The sequence below is a fragment of the Scomber scombrus genome, chromosome 3, assembly GCF_963691925.1.
Source record: "Scomber scombrus chromosome 3, fScoSco1.1, whole genome shotgun sequence".
Taxonomy (NCBI): Eukaryota; Metazoa; Chordata; class Actinopteri; order Scombriformes; family Scombridae; genus Scomber; species Scomber scombrus.
In genome coordinates, this window is record NC_084972.1 from 11,184,287 (window position 1) to 11,205,000 (window position 20,714).

Genomic DNA, 20,714 nt, shown 5'->3' on the forward strand with positions numbered 1-20,714 from the left:
ACTAATCATAATACATTTTATTTATAAATCACAAAGTATTTAGTCTTTAGCCTCAAGCCGTGGTAGTTGTTGCTTGGTATTGTGTCACCCAGGTATGTCATCATGCCCAGGCATGAGACAAGCAAAACAGGGACTATTTAAAAAAAACTGCTCTATAGCTTTACTAGAGGTCAAAACCTCCACAGGTTGGATATGGCTATATATGGGTTTCCCTTCTTTATGTGCTTTTTACATTTGCATATAAAAAAATGTGATTGGAAACACTGGAAATTTGAAAAAAGATTAAATATTCCAAAAAGGTTTTTACAATTAGATGAGGTGGAAAAGAGTCATCAAAGCAAAAAAAAAAAAAAAAACCAAAAAACTAATTTAGCAAATAAATGATGAAATACAAGAAGTGTATGATTTAAATATCTCTAAGCCCTCTGGGCAGCATATAATTGATGCAGTACTGTTATCAAAATTCTTCAAAAAGCAAGAAAATGTGATGTAAACTGCTCTGTCCATCATTCGCTCCATCGCCAGGATTTGTATCGCATTCCCATCATGGATGTATAAAGAGAACTGAATACAGGGTTAAAGGCAGGGCCCAAATAAAAAAATTCCTGCTGTAGAGAAATAACCCGGATGAAAACATACTGCACACGGCTGAGACAGCTAACTTCTGGTTTAGCCCTCCAGCTAATTTGAATAGGGATAAAACAATTTGTGTGGCCCTAACCCAAAATATGATCAGACTGAATAAATCAAATTTTTTGTAGTGAAAGGATTCATTTCATGCTCTATTGATTACGTCATTGTCCCATCATCTTCTTTTTGTGGTTTACTCGATTAGCACCACCAACTGTTTACTGCCATGCACTCAAATATTAATATTCACAGAACAGTAGTGGATGGAAACACACGTTAATTTACATTTTCTTTTATCGATTTTCTGAATACATTTGGATGGAAACCTGACTTATCCGACTGTTATCCATCTTATCTATCATTTTACCTATTTTACACACAGCCTCTGAAGACACTCGTATAATGTCTTCTCTGGAAGCAGCTCTTCTGAGAAAACAACCCTGGTGATGTCATCGGAGTATAAAGTTTCCGTTTCAAACTTTAGTGGCCAGTAAAGCATCCAATAAAAGACAGCAGAGCAGCAGCAGTTTGATAACTCGTGATTCAGTCATTCACTGTTAAAAACAATGACGAAAGCTATAAATGCCATATATAATTGCCATATAAATTGCTGCCATCCAGTGGTTACAGTTTTTATCAAGCTGCAGTGACGTAAGATCGTGATAACACAGTGTTACACAGTGGGTGTTGGGTGTGGTTAGCTGTGCAAAACAGATTAAACTTCTTCCACTCTAGTACATCAATGCCATGTAGAAACTCATTTGAGCTGCTGCACAACTTGACAGGTTTATTTCATTGATGTCTATTGGAATGACAAAATCAAAAACTATACTATTAACCAAACTTCTTTACACAAATTTACATTTTATATTCTGTAAAACCAAATATTTTGAGCACCAACTGGCCCAGAGTAAATGACAAAAAGTCACACATAACATATATTGGTATGCTATAACTCTGTAATACTTCCTGATGGTCTATACCCCCACCCTGTCTTTTGTCTTCCGAACTGAGAAACCAGATCACACCATCAGCAGGCAGCTCATACTGTATACTGTTCATGCCTTTCTGAAGACAATAGCCTCTATGAGATCAGTGTGCATTTAAACATTAGAATTATTTTCAATACATCACTTTTTGAAAAATCTATTTACGGACTTTTACACACGTTTTGTTTATATTGTGGTTATTTCTTACTGCACTTTAAACTCAGATTTAATCTAATTTTCTGCACCAAGAAGCAATTTCACCAGTAAAATCAACACAATCTCATTTTTGGAATGATCTTCTATGAAGCAACTGCATTTAGGAAGGAGGTCAGGGTCAAAATCTGCAACAGGGCAGCCTAACTGCAGCTGGCAGTGATTGAGTGTCTCATTAGGACACATAAGCCTGGCTGATTTTAGCCATAGTGGGTCCCTGGAGTTTATCAAGTCAAATCATGTGATCAGAGGTGTACTATTAGATTTTTTTGCAGAAAACAGTGTAGAGCTTTTTGGTGGGCTGCTCTTCTGTTACTCTTCCTACCCCATCCTGTTCAGCCTACATTCTGTGCACTGCTTTTCGGATGCGGGCCATGTTATTCAATGCTTCACACCAGAGGCAAAGGAGTGATGTGCAGATCGGTGGGCTCCACTTCAAACATGTTTGCAGACCACGACCGTGCTGCAGAAGGTCTCTGCAACACTCCGCTGCATGGATCCCATTTGTCACAACCGAGAAGAAGGTTACAGCTGGGGCGTGGTTTGATATCTCTGTCAATGATCTCCTATAGCAGGCTCCAACAAACACCACCAAGACGTGTTTGGCATCAATTGCCGTGTCGAAGATTAAAAAATGGACCAAAAGTGGATTCATCTGCTGATGATTCTGGTGTTTTATCAAGGTAAGTTCATTGTCATTTCTAAAAGTGTATTAAGTGTTGTGTGGCAGTTTTTTAAGATTTCCCTGTCTGTTTCTTAGTCTTGCGCGAAAACAGAAAGGTGGTGTGAAAGGTGATACTGCTCCTATTTTATCACAACTTTAGGGATGAGCTCAGGAGTTGGTGAAGACGTGACACCAGAGGAAGGGAAGTCGGTTGAAATAACGTGTTCTCCTACTTTGGTGGGCACCTTGATCATCTGGTTTCGAATCCTGAACACATCTGGCATTGAATTCATAGCATCTTTCGCACCCGGCAGCGACATTCCGAAGACAAGCATCTCTGACAGCTTCAGTACCTCAAAGGCTCGCAATAGAATACTAACCCTGAAGTCATTCAACAAACAGAAAGACGGCGGCATTTACACCTGTGCGTCTCTCAAGGGTAACACATTGGATTTTGGCAAATTAACCCGACTGGTTGTAGGTGAGTTTCGTCCTATAAATGTGTGCTACTCTTCTCATGATGGACGATTTTCAGTAACACTAGACTTGAAATCTTTGTTAAGAAAAAGATAAAATCGTGACTGAAGCACCGGCGGCGACCACCACCACCAAAAAAGATGAAGCCAAGACCACCACAGCGTGCGTTTGTAAAACTCCTAAGTCAGGTAAATGCTCATCACTGCAACTCCAGATCCCAGTCCTGTGTACTGTTATCAGCTGTGAGGAGAAATGGGTGGTCATTTGTTTTTGCACTTGTAGCAGGGGGAAGCGGTTTTTCCACCTTTTGTAATCCAATCATACTGGGCGCACTGGCTGGCAGCTGCGGCCTTCTTCTGCTGCTCCTCATCATCATCAGCGTGCACTGCAGTCGTAAGTTTATATGTGATATCTTTAACCCAGAAGAGACTCCATGGAGGCAGTTGAATTTTATTTTTAGACATTAAATATGCGATCATTAAATCTCTGTTATTTTATTTTAAATTCTACGAAATTTCCTCAGAAATTTTCAGTCCATTTTTCTGCTTTACTAGATTTAAACATGTATATTTTTTTTGCAGTCACATGTGATGATTTGTAATATTTTTATCTTTTGATTTACTGTAGGAATAAGGACCCGGAGATGCCCACACCATTACAAAAGAAAGTAAGTTTTGTTTTCATGTTCTCTCTCTTTAAAAAAAAATCTATTATTGTTTTTGCATTTAGGGCCGTAGCCAGCATTTTTAGAAATGAGGTCCTTTGTCCTCCCAAACAAGGCCCCCACCTCACCTCAGACATCAAACAAATGTAAATCTGAATTTTGTGTAATTATTCAGATTTTTCATATTTATGTATTGAGTTGGATCTATAAGTTTTAATTAAATAGAGCTTCTTTAAAGGAAATTCCTCTGAAAATCACCAAGTGCTCATAAACCAGTGAACTAACTAAACTCTGACCTAAACAACTGTCAGAGTGTGTCTCTATTTTCTCTATAATTTGTACCATATTAAATAGTTCTTTCCACTCCTCTTTCTAGAAAATGATTACGAAATTCCAGGCCCATAAAATAAACTTTACATGATAGTGACTGCTGTTTCCTTCTCTGAACTGAGTCACTCAAATAAGCTATTCATTGTTATAATCTTTTCTTTTTTTTAAATACTGTTACTTGTTTATCTCATATAGGCCCCGGACGCCAGCTCCTGGAAAACAAATGATGGCCAACAGACACGTTTAATGTAAATGGTGCAGTTTCACAGTCCATGCTATTTTACAGCCATGTTTTCTTGTTGCAGAAATCATTTTTCATCGTCAACTTAACGACAAATTCATGGTAAATAATTTGTCGTCACAATGTGTGCGATAGAAAACATGAAAGTGTTTAAATTGGTTCAAGAGTTCAACACATTAAATATTTTTTTTAAAGTTCTTGTGTCGTGTCAGCATTCAGTTTTAACTGCATTGTGGTTAGACGGCCGGCAGCGCAGCGCTGTTTGTGCATTTTTTGTGCATGCACATTTAACTCTTTATCAAACTGCAATGAAATATGATATGAAATGTCGAGTGATCGGATTACCATGAATGTTGAAAATAGAAATCACTTAAATCCTGAAAATATTTGCATTGTATGAAGTTAATGCAAAATTGCTCATAAGTCATTTTACTTTTGTATAGATTTAATTCCATTAATCTTTCAATATTATCCTTTCAAGAGCTGATTTATATCCTGTTTATTTTTTAAAGCATACTGCCTATACTGTGAAGACTAGGGTTGAAAATGTTACTTTTTTTTTAGCTGAGCTTCTTAGTTTTTGTTCTCCAAAATGACATTTATGTTCCTTTAATTCTGTGGTCTTTTTTAAAATGGATGTACAATATATTAGAATTCATCCATTGTGTGTTTTTAATAGATATATTGTGTGAAATAAAATATGACTCAGACAATCTTTCTTGGCAGCAATGAATTGTATTTGTCTTTATTTATGTTCCGTATTTCATTTTACTAAACTAATGCATAAAACCAGCCTGTTTGCATCTCCATCAGTCATTCAGGGTCTTGGCACACAAATAGAAAGTTTTACATAATGTCTGAGCACAAGACATTTGTCTTGTTCTAAGCCTTCTAAGTCAAAAGGGAAGTGGGCTGTTGAGTGAAAAACCACTAAGTCTGGAGAAAAGAAAAATGCTTTAAAAACAGTTTCTCTTGTTAAAATTCCCCTGCAATTCTCAGAAAATGGTTCATTGATATATTTTTTAATGCGGTACGTTGTACTTTTCTGCATATTAAGGCTGTTTCTGTTCCTTATTGTAAGCACTGAACTAAACCAGACTACATACAATACAGCAACTACAACTCATATTGTTACATTGTTTTTTTTTTTTTTTTAATTAGTTTCCCACATCTAAAATATCTCTCATATCTCTTGACTCACACCCACACAAAACTTGTGTCATGAAAAAAAAAATTGGGGGAAAGTATTGTGATATTTGACTTTACAGTTGAAAGAAAAAGCCCTTTTGTAAATTATAGTGTTGTCTTATATAGAGCAAAAATCTTTTTTTTTCTTCTTCTTTTTTTTTTATTTTTTTTTACAGTATACAAACAAAGGCAGTAACCACCTTGGTTCGCAAAGTGCACTTTGAACACCAGTATTTTTCTTCCTACAAGGCTAAATACATACAAAAGACCCTCTTTTTGACAAATATTTCTCTGCACAAAGTAAAATGGCATTTGCAAAAAGCTCTCAGATACAGAATTAAGCAGAACACCTCCTGAAAATCCTCCACATATTTAATAATGTAAACTATGAGTTGTCCAAAATATAAGCAAACTAAGCTGTACACTAGTGTCTTAATGGCATGTGACCACACCATGATAGAAAACTTGGCTTTTCTGTGTACATCAAGATTGCACAAACCTCCCGATACTATACACCCACTCCATACAACTCCCACACAAGCTGACAGGCACCACTGCTCCAACCGCACAGCAACATCACAACTCCACCAGGTTGAGACGACTGCTGCGTTGTGATGTTAGTGTGTCGCTGGAAACATAGAAACTGTCAGCTGAGATGCACACGCAGGACTCTGTCGGGCAACGCCTTTCTTTCTCTTACTCACTCAACACACCAACCAGCAAAACAAAAACGATTATCACTTGTGTTAAACTCTTCTCTCTTCTCACATTTTCCATGCGTTCATCGCTTATTCTTCATTCCATCTTTTTTTTAAAACAAAAAACATCTCTTTTCATTCTCTCTTAAGGCAGGAACAAAAAGCTCATACTTGACTACATGTGAAACCGAGCAAGTAAGGCACTGCACGCAGAGCTGTGCGTGTGTGTATTTGTGTGTGTGTGTGTGTGAGTGTGTGTATGCGTGATGAGCAAGTGTTATGGGCATGTCTACATTTGTCTTTGATCCAGTCAGTATACATTCTTGACGATTTAGAAAAATAGAAACATCATCCAGAGAGCTTCTCCCTCATTGTGGCCTCTGGACGACCAATTGCACCGACAACCTGCAACATGAGACACATTCAGCAGTCAGTGAGGAGCTGAGGACGCTTGCTGTGTTTTGTTTTGTTTTGTTTTGTTTTTTTGTGTCTTTTTTATCAGGTAAAATTGTGCAAAAAAATGACAGCAAACCTTACCGCGTGGTCTAGCTCTTGCCTCCCTGCTTCGTAGATGTTGGCACAACGTCTGAGCTTAGCTGGGCAGATAACACATCAGTGGCAGATGGCTCATCTGCATGGTGTTTCTGTAACACAATGTTAAAGTTTTAAAAATTAAATATAATTTATATACATTTAAAAAAATTAAGGATCTTTGCATGCAATAATCATACATATTTTCTGTAATTATTTGGGGGAAATTAACATTAGGCAAAGCAAAGAGACGAGAGTGCATCACATGCAGCTGTGTGCTCCACTGGTGGGGATTGTTTTGGTTTAGATTATAAGTGCTCTGTTTCATTTTGTCCATTATAATGCACATCCAACATAATTAGAGTCTTCATGCAGCATGCAGTTTGCTTACTTTAGACCTTGACTTTGACTTGCTCTTGCTCTGTAACAAAGGTGACACCTTGGTTAGGCTGAACAACTCAACATTGCTCAGTGAGGGTGTGACCACTGATACAGTCAAGTAAACAGCCTACAGAGGGCGCCATGTGACAGTAAAAACAAAATGTGTGTAACATCCATAACCTTTCTTATTAACTGCCATTAATCAATAGAAGGTTTTTACCATTACAAAGATTTAGATTCAGTTCGTTGTTCAGTTACTCATTAACTTTGATTTCATCAAACATACATCCTAATATTCCACAGATGATTTTACCTTTGGTTTGTCTGTCTTAGGTTTGAACTCTGGGGCGTCTGGGAGCAGGGTGCTCGACAAGGAGTCCAGGACAGGACCGGCCATTGGCTGACAAAGAAAATATAAATGAATAAGGCAAACTTATTAGACATCTCCAGGTCATTTTCTAAATAAATTAATTTCTAATTTGAAGCTGATTTCAGAGTGGAACAATAACTATTGCTTTTCCAGTGTTGGTAAAGGTGGCATCTAAAATTTTCCAAAGAAAGTTATTGTTTTGGAATTGATGAAAATGTATGTGTGCATGAAATTATATTTTTATTCTTAAGAAAGATTGTCATATTATCTAAGATTTGCGAAACTTTAATTTTCTCTAATTGAACACTTTTCACAATTCAGCTACCATCCAAAACAAACATGCTGGCATTGCACAGCCTTGTCACATGCCTCTATTGACTGAAAATCTGTTAGAGGTGGGCTTTTTTGCAGTAATAAAAAACTATTCTATATCATTCGTTACACCTGTGCTTTTGCTGTTATGATATAAGGTTAACTTGTTTTTCTGCTACCTTTAGAGGTTCGGAGTCCAGCACAGGAGGTTCCAACTTTGCTGCCGGCTTTGGATCAAAAGAGAACTCACTGGACAGCAGATCCAGGGCAGTTTTGTCATCCATGGTGTTCTACAGAGCCAAGGAAGTTAGAAAAACCAAACTCAGTCTGCATATTGAGCCTATGTGTCACTTTATCATCACAGTACTGTGTAAGGGACTCACCTCCTTAGGCGCTGCTGTGGCCTTTGCTTCAGCCATTTTCTTGAAATAAAGTGAACATACATTAGACACATAGTAAAGTAACATTGTACTATTACAGACTGCAAATACTGTAAGCATGTCGTGGCATGTCCTTAACACCCTCACACAGTATTTTAGCACAGGATTGGCAGATTAACACCCTGCATATACTTATTCACATAAAGAACAACTTCCACTTCCTTTATAATATTACAGTTGAAAATGTTGTATCAATATTTTTTTTTAATCTCTCAAAACCAGATTTACCATTATCTTTTTTTCTTATTTTCCACACAAAACATTCACCAGCACTGTGACTCAAGCTCACACCAGCTGCTTACCAAAAGTCAAATTCCCAATTAAAACAGATGTTATTGTTTTAGATTGGAAATTAATCAAATTGATTTAGTCTGCAGTCCTTAGATTAAAGCACACAAATGTCATACAGGGTCTGCAAGCATCTCTATCTGTCACATGTTGCGATAATTCAGCTCAGACAGTATTCATACTGTACAAATGTAGATGTCTACTACCTTGCGATCTTCCTCTGTGGGTCTGTACTCTGGAGGCAGTGCGTCGTCTCTGTCTCCCATCTTAATCAGCTTCTCTTCAACTACCTTCTTCTCCTGCAGCAAATACAAATTGGTTCAGTGAAAGGTTGTTTTTATTTTATCTCATGATCACTCTAAATGTGAAAATATCATCTGCTTCCTTTCTTTTTATCATGATATGCTTAACACCTCCACAATGTCTTTGGCAGAAACAGGGGTGGGCTGAGGGGTGGGCTTGATATCTTTCAAAGTGTCTGACAGAGCATCCAGAGCATCCAGAGCATTATCTGCATCTGCTAACATCTGAGCACAAACACACACAGACAAAAAGTTTCAGTTTGATTGTAGATGGTGCGAGTCATTTAAAGAAAAAAAGCTTCAGTTATGATTGTGTCTTTGCCTGTGGTTTGGTTGCAGTGGGAACACAAGCAGCTGACTTCACTGCCGGGGCAGCAGTGGAGGAGACAAAATCTGCTGCCAAGGAATCCAGAGCAAAGTCTGCAGAGGCCTGAGGGAGTGACACAATGAAATGTATCATATCTGTGCACAGTGGGTATCACATTATTACTGCTTCTGTGTTATTTCAGCTGCAGTAATCAACAACATATCCACAGTGTACCTGTGCAGGAGGAGCTGAGGGCTTGACAACAGGAGCCTGGACAGCAGGAGCTGCTGAGGAGGTCATGAAGCCTCCAGACAAAATATCCAGAGCATCACCGGTATTCATGGTGGGCTGCAGGCAGAAGGGAGGAGACTATTAGAATGTAGACTATCACAGTTATGCAGATGACACGCAGATATACCTAGCACTGTCCCCGGATGACCACAGTCCAATACAGTCATTGTGTCACTGTTTAGAGCAAGTAACAAGTTGGATGAACCAAAATTTCCTTCAATTAAATCAGGACAAAACTGAGGTAATTGTTTTTGTCAATAAAGAGAAGAGGATTGCTGTCAGTAAACATCTCGAGTCACTCTCTCTAAAAACTAGCGACCAAGTCAGAAACCTTGGCGTGCTGATAGACTCAGATCTGACCTTCAGCAGTCATATCAAATCGATCACCAAAACAGCCTTCTATCACCTTAAGAACATATCCAGAGTGATGGGTTTTATGTCCCAAACAGAAGTTGATTCATGCTTTCATCTCCAGTAGACTCGACTACTGTAACGGTCTTCTGACTGGACTCCCACAAAAAAGCATTAAACAACTGCAGCTCATTCAGAACGCTGCAGCTCGAGTTTTTGACCAGAACAAAGAGATCAGAGCACATTACTCCAGTTCTAAAGTCTTTACACTGGCTCCCAGTCAGCTATAGAATAGATTTTAAAGTTATGCTACTGGTCTACAAATCACTGAATGGTTTAGGTCCAGAATACATGAATGACATGTTAGTAGAATATAAACCCAGTAGAGATCTACTGACTCAGGTCAGATAGTGGAGCCCAGAGTTCAGACTAAACATGGTGTAGCAGCTTTTAGCTGTTATGCTGCACACAACTGGAACAAACTACCAGCAGAACTGAAATCAGCCCCAACTGTGAATATTTTTAAATCCAGGATAAAAACACTTTTTTCTCCTGTGCTTATGATTGAGCTCTTTCAAAGCACTTTAAATTTTAATCTTTCATTTGCACTCTATGTCCTTTTAATGATTTTAAAGCAAATCATTATTTTATCCTTATTTTATCATTATTTAATCTTATTTTTAATGCTCTATTATAGTATTTTATTTCTCTCTCTTTCTATGTTTCTGCACTTTGTTTTTATTATTAGTGTGTGTGTGTGTGTGTGTGTGCGTGTGTGTGTGTGTGTGTGTGGGGGGGGGGGGGGGTATCTATGTGTTTACTATGATTGGGTTTTATTTTTATTTCTCAAATTCCATGTTTTTTTCAATTTTTTCTGTTAAATGTTTGTTTTATGTAAAGCACATTGAGTTGCCACTGTGTATGAAATGCGCTATATAAATAAAACTGCCTTGCCTTGCCTTGCCTATTACACCGTACTCTGATTATAACAAATTCATCAGACAGTGTTTTAAGGTCAACATGTGCGAGCTTTTCTCATTTTGTTGTCTTTTTATGTAAAAGCTATCTCCATGTGATAGAGTCTATTCTGTGGACTGAGCATCACTCTAAATGAAACCTCACCTCAGGTTTAGGAGCAGGCAGCTTTTTGAGTTCCTCCTCAATAAACCTGTACTCAGGAGGAAGTGTGTCCTCCCTCTCTCCTACATGCACACCCTTCTCCTTCGTGTGTTTGCCCTCCTATAAAAAGGAAAGTTTTTAAAAAAGACATTACCTTGGGGGAACATTATTAACTACAAGTGTGCACAAAATTCTCTGAATTACTCATACCGAGACAATGTCATCAGGTCTGAGTTTGGGGAGTTCTGGTTTTGGTTCTGATGTTGGCAGCATGTCACCAAGAGCGCCGAGAGCATCCAGAGACATTGCACCACCCTGAAAACAAAAGAAGAGAGAGCAGCTGCTTAGACTAGTCCTAAAATAGGTGAAAGAAGATGTAAGGCAGGAGGGAGTAAAGTCGATTTAAAGACATATATACACATTTATAGGCAAACTTTAATATTTACAGTTAAAATAAAACATTAAAGAAAAAAGTATTTTTGTATCTTCACAGCTACCTGATCAGTCTTAGGTTTTGCTGGCTGTGGATCAGCAGGGATGATGTCAATCGGGCTATGTCTCTCCAGAGGACAAACCGTTTTCTGCAGTAACACAGGGTCACAAAGTGAGACATGTCGACTGAAAAAAATACTCACTAAACAGATGCACACAAGAGAAGGACAAAATGGTTTACCTGTGGTGTCTTCTTGGTAGAAGGAGGGGCAGGTGCCTGAACTCCAGAAGCTTTAGATGAAGCCACAAAATCTCCAGAAAGTAGATCCAGAGCTGACAATTCCTCTACGTTAGTCTGAAAAACAGAGACAACAGGTTTCAGGGATAAGACAGTAGAATGTCGTAAATGTTTTATAATGCTCTGCTAGAATGATTTATCTGTACATGACACAGTAGATTGTGTCTGCTGTTATGTTAGATCCACAGTGTACCTGTGTAGGAGGAGCTGAAGGCTTGATAACAGGAGCCTGGACAGCAGGAGCTGCTGAGGAGGTCATAAAGCCTCCAGACAAAAAGTCCAGAGCCTCACCAGTATTCATTGTGGGCTGCAAGAAGAGGGGAAAAGGGACATGGAGGGAAGAGAGAGAGGAATATATGATATTATTAGCATCTTGCAGTTATTATTGCTTTTCTTTACAGTCATTCTTAAGATCCTTTCAGTGACTTTGTCCCAGTCTCACCTCAGGTTTAGGAGCAGGCAGCTTTTTGAGTTCCTCCTCATTAAACCTGTACTCAGGAGGAAGAGAGTCTTCCCTCTCTCCTACACGCACACCCTTCTCCTTCTTGTGTTTGCCCTCCTGTGAAAAGGAAAACAGGAGGAAATAAGGAATTGTCTGATAGGAAAGTTTTTAGTACTGTAAGGGAGAAGCCATCAAAGGCTGTGAGAAAGTGTGAAGACAACACAGTGTGACTGTTTGTGCTCTTACTGAGACAATGTCCTCAGGTCTGAGTTTGGGGGGCTCTGGTTTTGGTTCTGCTGCTGGCAACATGTCACCAAGAGCACCGAAAGCATCCAGAGACATCGGGCCACCCTGAAAAGAGAAAAAAAGATGGAGTTCATGCTCTGCTGATCTGTCATTCACGTGTATTGTTTAAGTACTGGAATATAATGTCTCCTGCATGGAAGAGTCTCAACACAACCTGGCAAAAGACGACAGACAAGAAACAAGAGAAGGGAAAAAATGCAGAAAAACATTATTTAAAAAAACATCTCCTGTATCCCACCTGATCTTTGGCTTTCTTGTCAGCAGGAGGAGCAGGACACACAGCCACAGGGGGAACTGCAGAGGATTCAACTTTCTACACCAGACAACAGATATGACATTAAGAGGTTGTAGTCTATAAAGTCTTATTCATTACATACATGAAGCTATGATTACATTTCTTTCACATAGCTTACAGTAGTATTTTCTATGATTGCCTTTATATCAATAGTTATTTGATGTACTCTAAATCTAAATATCAGTATAACTTTAAGTTTATTAATGGTGTTTATGTTTAACTGTGAAATTTAAAGTCAGAATTCCATTGGACCATGATGATTCATTTTTCTTTAAAAACTAGAATGGAAATAACATTAAACTGAAGTTTTTGTGAATGGTTGTTGGTCATTTTGCATGAAACTTTAAACAGGTCTCTGATTTCAGCTCTTCAGTCTACTGTCTAGTCGCTCAAAGTGCCTGGCTTCAACAGACCATGAGGTAAAACATAATATCAGTAAAGCTTTATCCTGCACTGTACAACAAATCTGTTGAACACTTGTGAAAAGTTACTGAGGTTGAACCAGGCTGAATGTCTGAATTATGAACTTAGTTATGTGCACATGTCCATGGAAAGTTACGCCTCGTATAAACAACAACTGTCTATGATTTCTTTATGGATTTATGTAGGTGTATCCTTGATGAACATTAAAGATCTCGCCAACACTGTCAAGACTGAGTGTGTTACGATTCGACTTTTTCATAGTAAATGAAGTGTTCTGTGATAAATATATACATGTATTCATATTTGTTTAAGCTTTACAACATCAGTGGAGATTGCAGGAAAGGAGGTGTGAGCTTGCAGTACCTTGGCAGTAGATGAGGAAAGTCCAGCCTCCAGAGAGAAACCATCTGAGACTTTCTGCGATGACATTAAAGGAGAACATATATTCTATGAATTTGCATTGTAATGATGTATCTGCTGTTACTAATAATAGATCCACAGTGTACCTGTGCAGGAGGAGCTGAAGGCTTGATAACAGGAGCCTGGACAGCAGGAGCTGCTGAGGAGGTCATGAAGCCTCCAGACAAAAAGTCCAGAGCCTCACCAGTATTCATGGTGGGCTGCAAGAAGAGGGGAAAAGGGACATGGAGGGAAGAGAAAGAGGAATATATTATATTATCAACATGCTGCAGTTATTATTGTGTTTCTTTACAGTCATTTTTAGATCTCTACAGTGACTTTGTCCCAGTCTCACCTCAGGTTTAGGAGCAGGCAGCTTTTTGAGTTCCTCCTCATTAAACCTGTACTCAGGAGGAAGTGTGTCCTCCCTCTCTCCTACACGCACACCCTTCTCCTTCTTGTGTTTGCCCTCCTGTGAAAAGGAAAACAGGAGGAAATAAGGAATTGACTTAAGTTTTTAGTACTGTAAGGGAAAAGCTGTGAGGAAAACAACACAGTGTGACTGTTTGTGCTCTTACCGAGACAATGTCCTCAGGTCTGAGTTTGGGGGGTTCTGGTTTTGGTTCTGGTGCTGCCAGCGTGTCGCCAAGAGCACCGAGAGCATCCAGAGACATAAAGTCACCCTGAGGAGAGAACAGGAGAGGAAGCATATATCTGTCATACATTGTTCAACGGTATTTGTCCCATGTGCAAAAAAAGGAAGCAGGAGGAAATCATAGGATGGGTGGACAAGGGAGGAAATGACTGTGTCCACGCTGTCTCCTGTTTGTTTCTCACCTCCATCTTTGCTTTTTTATCAGCAGGAGGAGCAGGACACACGGCTACACGGGGAGCTCCTGCAGGGACTTCAGGTTTCTGCAACAGAGATGAAATACGACAATAAATATCTACAGTTTAAAATATGTATAATGATATCTCAGAGGTGGGAACACAAGCTACTGTACCTTTACAGGAGGCGGTGCAAAGTTAGTGGGGCCAGCAGATGAGGCAGTGACGCTATCAACATGCTTCTATGTATTTAATGTTAGAAAAAAAAACAAGATGGGAATTTGTGTAAAGCACTTAGAAGTAAGCACACACATATATATAAGGCTTCTGTGTACAACTATGGTTATATATGACATGCCAAACTGGGAATTTAAAATGGACATGTAAACGTGGAGGATGAACTAGCAGCTCAGTGTGACATGCACAGTTTTTGAGTGCAGTGCCAAGTGTCTGACCTCTTGTTTCTTGGGTGCAGCTGGAGCAGTTGAAGTCATGAAACCAGCTGAAAGGGAATCCAGGGCCTCGTCTGTGCTCAGTGATTTCTGAGATGAAAAACAGAGCATGCATCACCGCCAGATGATCAGAGATAAAAGTGAACTGCTGAGACACAGATTTTCATCAAAAACCTTGAACAATGTTAGCTGACTGATTAAAGAACAATAACTCCATGTTACACTCCATGACAATCACGTGATCCTCCACTAGAGGGCATGTTGGACCAAGTCAAAAAGCAAACAAAGGGTAAAATAATGCAAACCAGACTATGTACCCATGGTGGAGGAAAAGAACAGACACACCCTTCACATTCCATGTCGACAAAAAAACTTAAATAATCTCCCCAAAAGGAAACATGTGACACATAAACTTGTTTGATTTACCAAGAAAACATTACAAACATCAAAAACTAAAAGCACAAAACTCACACTGCAGGACAACATCTGAGACATCTGAGTCGTGAGACACAGAACCAAAGAAGCTTCTTGCAGGACAACGTAACAAAGAGGGAGTAAGCTATGATGCAAATGTGGGTGTGTAGAAGGTAAGTGAATAGCTACCTTCAAATAGATATTAAAGTGTGTAACAGATGTATCATTGTGTGACTGTGTCTATCTGGTTGAGAACCTTCATATGTGTGTTTAGGTTTGGTCGGGCAAGAGTCAACCAGCTCTGGGAGGGAAGGTGGGTCCTGATGTGTTTGCTGAGACAACACCCACCAGTGCAATGAAACATTCCCCACTCTAGAGGAACCAGCAGATCATACTCTCGCTCTCTCTCTGTGCGTCTGTGTGTGTGTGTGTGTGTGTGTGTGTGTGTGTGTGTGTGTGTGTGTGTGTGTGTGTGTGTGTGTGTGTGTGTGTGTGTGTGTGTGTGTGTGTGTGTGTGTGTGTGTGTGTGTAATATGAGGGTGTGCTCATTTGATTATGTGATAAAGGAAGATTGTCTGAATTGTATCTGTAGCAAAATTTCACTTACAGGAACGTCCTTGGGTTTAACATCTGCAGGAACTGGAGGCTAGAAAACACAAATTCAATTGAGTTAATTTAATTCAGCTTTTGTAAGATTATAAAAAATAAAGTTAAATGCAGAAATAACTCAGGGAGTAAACAATCATTGCTTTAAAGGGTCAATTCACCCCAAAGTCTATATTTTGACATTTTCCACTGATGGTCTTTAGCAATGCGGATGGTTTTGGTTTTGTGTGTCCAGGTTTTGAGATACGGTATCTGTCGCTAGGGTTGACTTTGAGAGATAATTTTCTACAAACAGCCAAACTTCTAAAACGTTAAATCCAAATTCAAGCAGCCAGAAGATCTCTGCCTGCATAAAATAGTCTGCATTTGACAAAATTTGGATCCAAATTTGGAAATATTCTGGTTGAAAGATGAATCTGACTCAACATTCAGGGCAAGCTTTCAGGTATGCTACAGGGGGAAAAAAGAGGTGAAACACTCGTGGTGAAGCACCTTGTTTGTCTCAACCCTAAAATCATGAAGGTGAATGGATTTTTGTTTCTGCAACTCAGCAATTGAGAGGTAACATTTTAAAATTAAGCATACTTTTGGATAATCAATTTTATAGGAACTACTTCCAAGTGAAGAAATAGGAATATACTGTTGAGAGATTTGTCAAATGGGAGAAATAACTCTGCTGGTGCTTTGACAAAGTTAAAAAGTGAATCCAAAGAAGTGTAAAATGTAAAATGAAGGAGCCTGGAGAGAACTGACCATATCTTCAAATCTGTAGCCTGGAGGCAGTGTGCTGTCTCTTTCTCCACACTTTTGACCCTTCTCGGAGGTGATGTCATGCTGTGACACATGCAACACACACAGTTACTCACAGCAGAGCCATGCTGCAAGTCAGTGCAATCACATACATGCTCAGTTTGAAGTGTAATGACTACACACACACACACACTCAATGTGCTTATAATGTACCTCTTTGACCTCTGGCCCAGTGTATACAGGCTGTGAGGGTGTTACAGGATCAGCTGATGGTAATATGCTGGCGAGGGCGTCAAATGGATCCTCCGAAGCCGCCTGCACATGCAACACAACTCAGCACACTGGAGCAAGCAACACGCTGACATGCTTTTCAAACCCATGACCACAGTCTTTACCTGTTTGGCTGTAGTAGCTGCTGTCGGGGGAACCTCCACCTGCACCTGCAATCCAGACACAGAATCAGGACACAGACCTCTATGACATGAAATTTTTGCCAGGTCAAACCACACTTTTCCTCATGAAAGAAAGATAAGAACGTAAATAGAAAATAAGATGCTTCATATCATTTTAAACCCCAAGATATTTCACAAAAGTTTGACACACATCAGAGTGTCAAATCTCGGCAGGACCTGAAAGCATCTCATGAGCACAGTAGTCCTCTATTCAGTTCAACACAGAGAAGGGACAGAAAGCACCATAGAAATATTCAATGCAACACACAGTGTCCCTTAATCTGCTAGAGAGGCCATATTGCGCAGACAGGAAGTACAGAGGATGAAAATATCAAAAGTATCAGATAGCCTCCACCCTTGTTGATTTCAGGATCATCTACCTTCGTTTTTGTTGGTTTAGCTTCTTCTTTCTTCCCCTGCACAGACACATTTCCAGCCACAGCCGTGGCTGCTGTAGCTGGCTTTGATGTTTTGACCGGATCAACTTTCAGCACACCAGCTTTGACTGTTGTAGTGGCAGTAGCACTCTAAAATACAATTAATTTAAATGTATTATAGATCTGTCAGTAAATATCAGAAATGGGGGATATTTTCTGAAGAATTTAAGAATATAATCACAGATTCACTGTACACAAGTCAACAAAAAAAACAAATGAAAGATAAGACAGAGGGAATCTGTGTTCAGTAGGAGAAAGCTTCCACCAACTTGATGACAGTGATTCATTTGTAACTAGGTGTTGTGTAACAAAAGAAGTGCAAGAAGAAAAGCCAACAAACCGTGTGTGTCTTTGCATTTATTCCCTGTGACTGACTCAGACTTCTGACGTGTGTGCAGTGTTGCAAGTGGACAGGTGTGCACCATTCACAAATACAGCTACAAGCGTAGGTGTGCTGGGTTTAGAACAAACAGTACTTTATACTGTATATCTAGTTACCACAACTGGTCAACTCGAAAGTACCAAAAAAAAAGTAAGGCCAAAGCTTCTTTTTATAGAAACTCCCAAAGCAAGCCATTTCCAAAGTGAGAATCTGAGCGTTCTCAGATAAGGACAGTGACAAAACATGGTAAGAGTCTGCGCCACAAAGGTGTTGCAGAAAGAAAGAAAGAAAGAAAGAAAGAAAGTAATGGCTGAAGCAAGGTTTGAAAAGTAAACCTTGAGAGAGTCGAGGGAACACTGAAGAGTTTGAGAAGCCTGTAGAAGTTGAGTCTACCTTGGCAGTGTCTTTGGGTGACTCTTTAGGTTTAACAGGAGAAGGAGCTGCAGCCGAGGGTTTGACATGGGAGACAGGTGCCATCTACAAACATGTAGCCAAATGATTACTCCAAAACACAATGATAAAAGATTTACAGTATGTCTTAAGCAAGTAGACATGTTACAAAAGATGTGGAAGATATTTCATATTGTTAGTGAAAAAAACAGCAGGAAAAAATGTACAATGATCTCTGGTCAGATCTGCCACAGTAGTCTGACTAAAGCAAAAATATGTGTTTTAAATGTGCTGAGTTCACAGGCTCTTTAAGATACAGGACTGAGACTAATCTGACCCTTGATCAGTGTAAATGCTGGTGCTTTTTCTGGCTTTAGCCCATTTACAACAAAGTTTATATACTTGACATAAGTTCTGACCTTTTTTTAAAAAAACTTTTCAGATTTTCTGACTGACAGGGCAGCTAATTGAAACTTGTGTGAGTTATATGGAAATGCAGCGAGCACGCATTTACAAAGCCTTCATGCGATACTGTCAAAAACCCAAAAGACTACAAGTAATAAACAATAGAAACCGCATGGTTTTTGTGGGAAGGATCGTGTGAATTTGCTAGTTTCATTTAAAAGGCTGCTGATGAGCAGCTGACACACAAATGGTCTATGTTGGAGTTTCCCACAAGCACATGCTTTTAGCAGTACCTGGAAGCTGCCTTGTTGGTAGAAAATCAATTAAATAATTCAGGTAAAGGGTCAGAAGTAAAAACACAGAATTTATAGTTAATACTCGGGTTAAAGCGAGAAACACTGACCAGCATTTTGGTCATGATGATACCATTACCTTGGACATCTCTCCAGGACCACCCCTCACCCCAGTTGAGGTCATGTCGACAAGACTATCCCCAGCGGACGACATGTCAATAACAGTAGCACCTGATGGCGTAGTGTTAGTCTATAAACCAAGGAGCATGTGTTTAAAAGAAGGTTATTCGTGAAGTCAGCCAACAACACAGTTTGTGTAGTGCGTTCATCCCAAGCGTGATGATAAGACAGCTCATTAATGTGACACAGCAAATGCTCAGCTTCTGAAGCAAGTGAAAGGCCAAGATGTTTGTGGATGGTTGAGCCAGAGAGAGAGGACGCACAGAAAGAGGTAAAAATGTTTTGCAAAGACCAAGATGAAGCCAGTGAAGAAAAGATGTGGGCTGCCTTGTGTTGAGACCAGAAGAAGGAAGCAGTGATTCATGTTATGTCACACCAGACAGCCAAAAGCCCTCCACTTGCATTTAGGGATCCAGAGTCCGTCTACCTCTGGTTTGGCTTTAGGTGCTTCTTTTCCAGCTGTCCCAACTGAAGCCCTTCCTGTGGCCCCGCCTGTTGCTGAGCCAACTCCCCCAGGCTTTGTAGCCATGGTGGATCCTGAAGATGCCGTCTGAAATGCACCAGGTGTGGAGAAGTCCATCATCTAACTTTATTACCAGGTTATGAGATGCTTAAATTGGTTACGTGTGCTCATGGCAACTCCTGATGTATTTAAATGAATTGTTTTTGGTTTTATACTCAAAGGCCAGTTTACTGTATGAAGTGTATAATGTTGTGTAAAATGGGAAGAAAATTACTGACGATTTCATCTAGTGATGCAAGTAACAATTATTTGCATCATTAATTAATCAGATTATTTTCACAATTAATTGATTTGTTGTTTGGTCAATCACTGTTCACAAATCCCAAGATGCAACCTCTAAAGTCTTGTTCTGTCCCGACCAACACAAAGATATTCAGTTTACTATCATACACAACTAAAGAAACCAGAAAATATCAACTTTTGAGAAACTGGAACAAAAGACATCAAAAGAGAGCGATTAAGACAACACATTTCTTTTGCTGATGAACTAATCAATTATCAATCAAGTTTGAAAGACTTGGGATAGTTACCAGACAGGGTCTAGTTAAATGATGCCATTGTTGCATCATGGGTAATGTAAGTAGAGGTCAAGTTATCTCAGCCTCTGCTGCTTCAATTTGTTATTTGACCATTTTACATCTTTTCATCTGTGTACAGTGAGTCTAAACTTTATAAAAGTGCAGTACTTTGCTGGAGTATCCCTTTAAGTTTAAGAGAAGGGGGGGGGGGGGGGGCAGCTAGGTTCAGGTTTGGAATATGCAAATATTATGTCATGCAAACTGGAAAAAAGTATTGATGCCCCATACATACTTATGTATTCCTGTGGTTCAATATAATATATTAAATATAAGAAATGGGGCACCAAGGTCAGGTGATAATAAAAGTGACTTATAACAATAATAAATCTTATTTATATAGCACAACAGGTAAAGAGTAAGCTTACAAAGTGCTTCACAGACACAAAACAGAACATACAGTCTAATTACAAATGAGAATAGTTTCAATGCAATCAAGAAATAGGAACATAGATAAAAGACTGAATAAAAATCTTAAGAATTAATAAATGGTAGGTTGTGAGGATTTGCACCAAAAGATGTAAGGAGTTTTTTTTTATCTTTCTTTCTTTACAGTGCTGTTAAACTATTTTAAAAGCTCTTTCATGGCATTAAAACTGCACCTTAATTTGGAACTTTTCCACTAATCCCAATCCTGTGGTTCATG

At 39.2% G+C, this 20,714-nt stretch overlaps 2 protein-coding genes across 19 annotated transcripts in view; one reads left to right on the top strand and one right to left on the bottom strand.

Annotated features, from left to right (window-relative positions):
• Positions 1-2,379: 2,379 nt before the first annotated feature.
• On the top strand, positions 2,380-4,793 carry cd8a (CD8a molecule). Its single transcript, XM_062442937.1, has 6 exons — positions 2,380-2,515; positions 2,657-2,977; positions 3,060-3,161; positions 3,256-3,366; positions 3,601-3,640; positions 4,163-4,793. The coding sequence occupies exons 1-6, from the start codon at positions 2,467-2,469 to the stop codon at positions 4,212-4,214; spliced, it is 675 nt and encodes a 224-aa protein (XP_062298921.1). The 5' UTR covers positions 2,380-2,466; the 3' UTR covers positions 4,215-4,793.
• Positions 4,794-4,923: 130 nt separating this feature from the next.
• The window catches only part of cast (calpastatin), a 38,976-nt gene continuing 23,185 nt past the window's right edge, over positions 4,924-20,714 (bottom strand). For 4 of the 18 annotated variants that reach the window (XM_062443064.1, XM_062443055.1, XM_062443075.1 and 1 more), the window contains 29 exons: positions 16,827-16,871; positions 16,645-16,746; positions 16,435-16,515; positions 15,683-15,721; positions 14,665-14,751; positions 14,386-14,451; positions 14,219-14,296; positions 13,960-14,064; positions 13,737-13,853; positions 13,489-13,602; positions 13,346-13,399; positions 12,503-12,577; positions 12,205-12,309; positions 11,959-12,075; positions 11,710-11,823; positions 11,460-11,573; positions 11,284-11,367; positions 10,997-11,101; positions 10,790-10,906; positions 9,260-9,373; positions 9,041-9,148; positions 8,830-8,943; positions 8,623-8,715; positions 8,072-8,110; positions 7,868-7,978; positions 7,320-7,406; positions 7,017-7,046; positions 6,632-6,738; positions 4,924-6,499 (listed from right to left, as the gene is read on the bottom strand). In XM_062443064.1, the coding sequence (XP_062299048.1) occupies positions 6,640-6,738; positions 7,017-7,046; positions 7,320-7,406; positions 7,868-7,978; positions 8,072-8,110; positions 8,623-8,715; positions 8,830-8,943; positions 9,041-9,148; positions 9,260-9,373; positions 10,790-10,906; positions 10,997-11,101; positions 11,284-11,367; positions 11,460-11,573; positions 11,710-11,823; positions 11,959-12,075; positions 12,205-12,309; positions 12,503-12,577; positions 13,346-13,399; positions 13,489-13,602; positions 13,737-13,853; positions 13,960-14,064; positions 14,219-14,296; positions 14,386-14,451; positions 14,665-14,751; positions 15,683-15,721; positions 16,435-16,515; positions 16,645-16,746; positions 16,827-16,871 (2,514 nt within the window). In that variant the 3' untranslated portion in view covers positions 4,924-6,499; positions 6,632-6,639. Of the gene's footprint in view, positions 6,500-6,631; positions 6,739-7,016; positions 7,047-7,319; positions 7,407-7,867; positions 7,979-8,071; positions 8,111-8,622; positions 8,716-8,829; positions 8,944-9,040; positions 9,149-9,259; positions 9,374-10,789; positions 10,907-10,996; positions 11,102-11,283; positions 11,368-11,459; positions 11,574-11,709; positions 11,824-11,958; positions 12,076-12,204; positions 12,310-12,502; positions 12,578-13,345; positions 13,400-13,488; positions 13,603-13,736; positions 13,854-13,959; positions 14,065-14,218; positions 14,297-14,385; positions 14,452-14,664; positions 14,752-15,682; positions 15,722-16,434; positions 16,516-16,644; positions 16,747-16,826; positions 16,872-17,263; positions 17,411-18,095; positions 18,180-18,929; positions 19,041-19,397; positions 19,521-20,714 lie in introns of all 18 variants that reach the window. The other 14 variants (XM_062442955.1, XM_062442947.1, XM_062442978.1 and 11 more) reach the window with 12 other exon arrangements.

Coding starts and splice junctions, on each gene's coding strand:
- cd8a (XM_062442937.1), top strand. CDS start 2,467: ATGGACCAAAAGTGGATTCATCTGCTGATGATTCTGGTGTTTTATCAA. Junction 2,978..3,059: donor ATTAACCCGACTGGTTGTAG/GTGAGTTTCGTC, acceptor ATCTTTGTTAAG/AAAAAGATAAAATCGTGACT. Junction 3,367..3,600: donor CATCAGCGTGCACTGCAGTC/GTAAGTTTATAT, acceptor GATTTACTGTAG/GAATAAGGACCCGGAGATGC.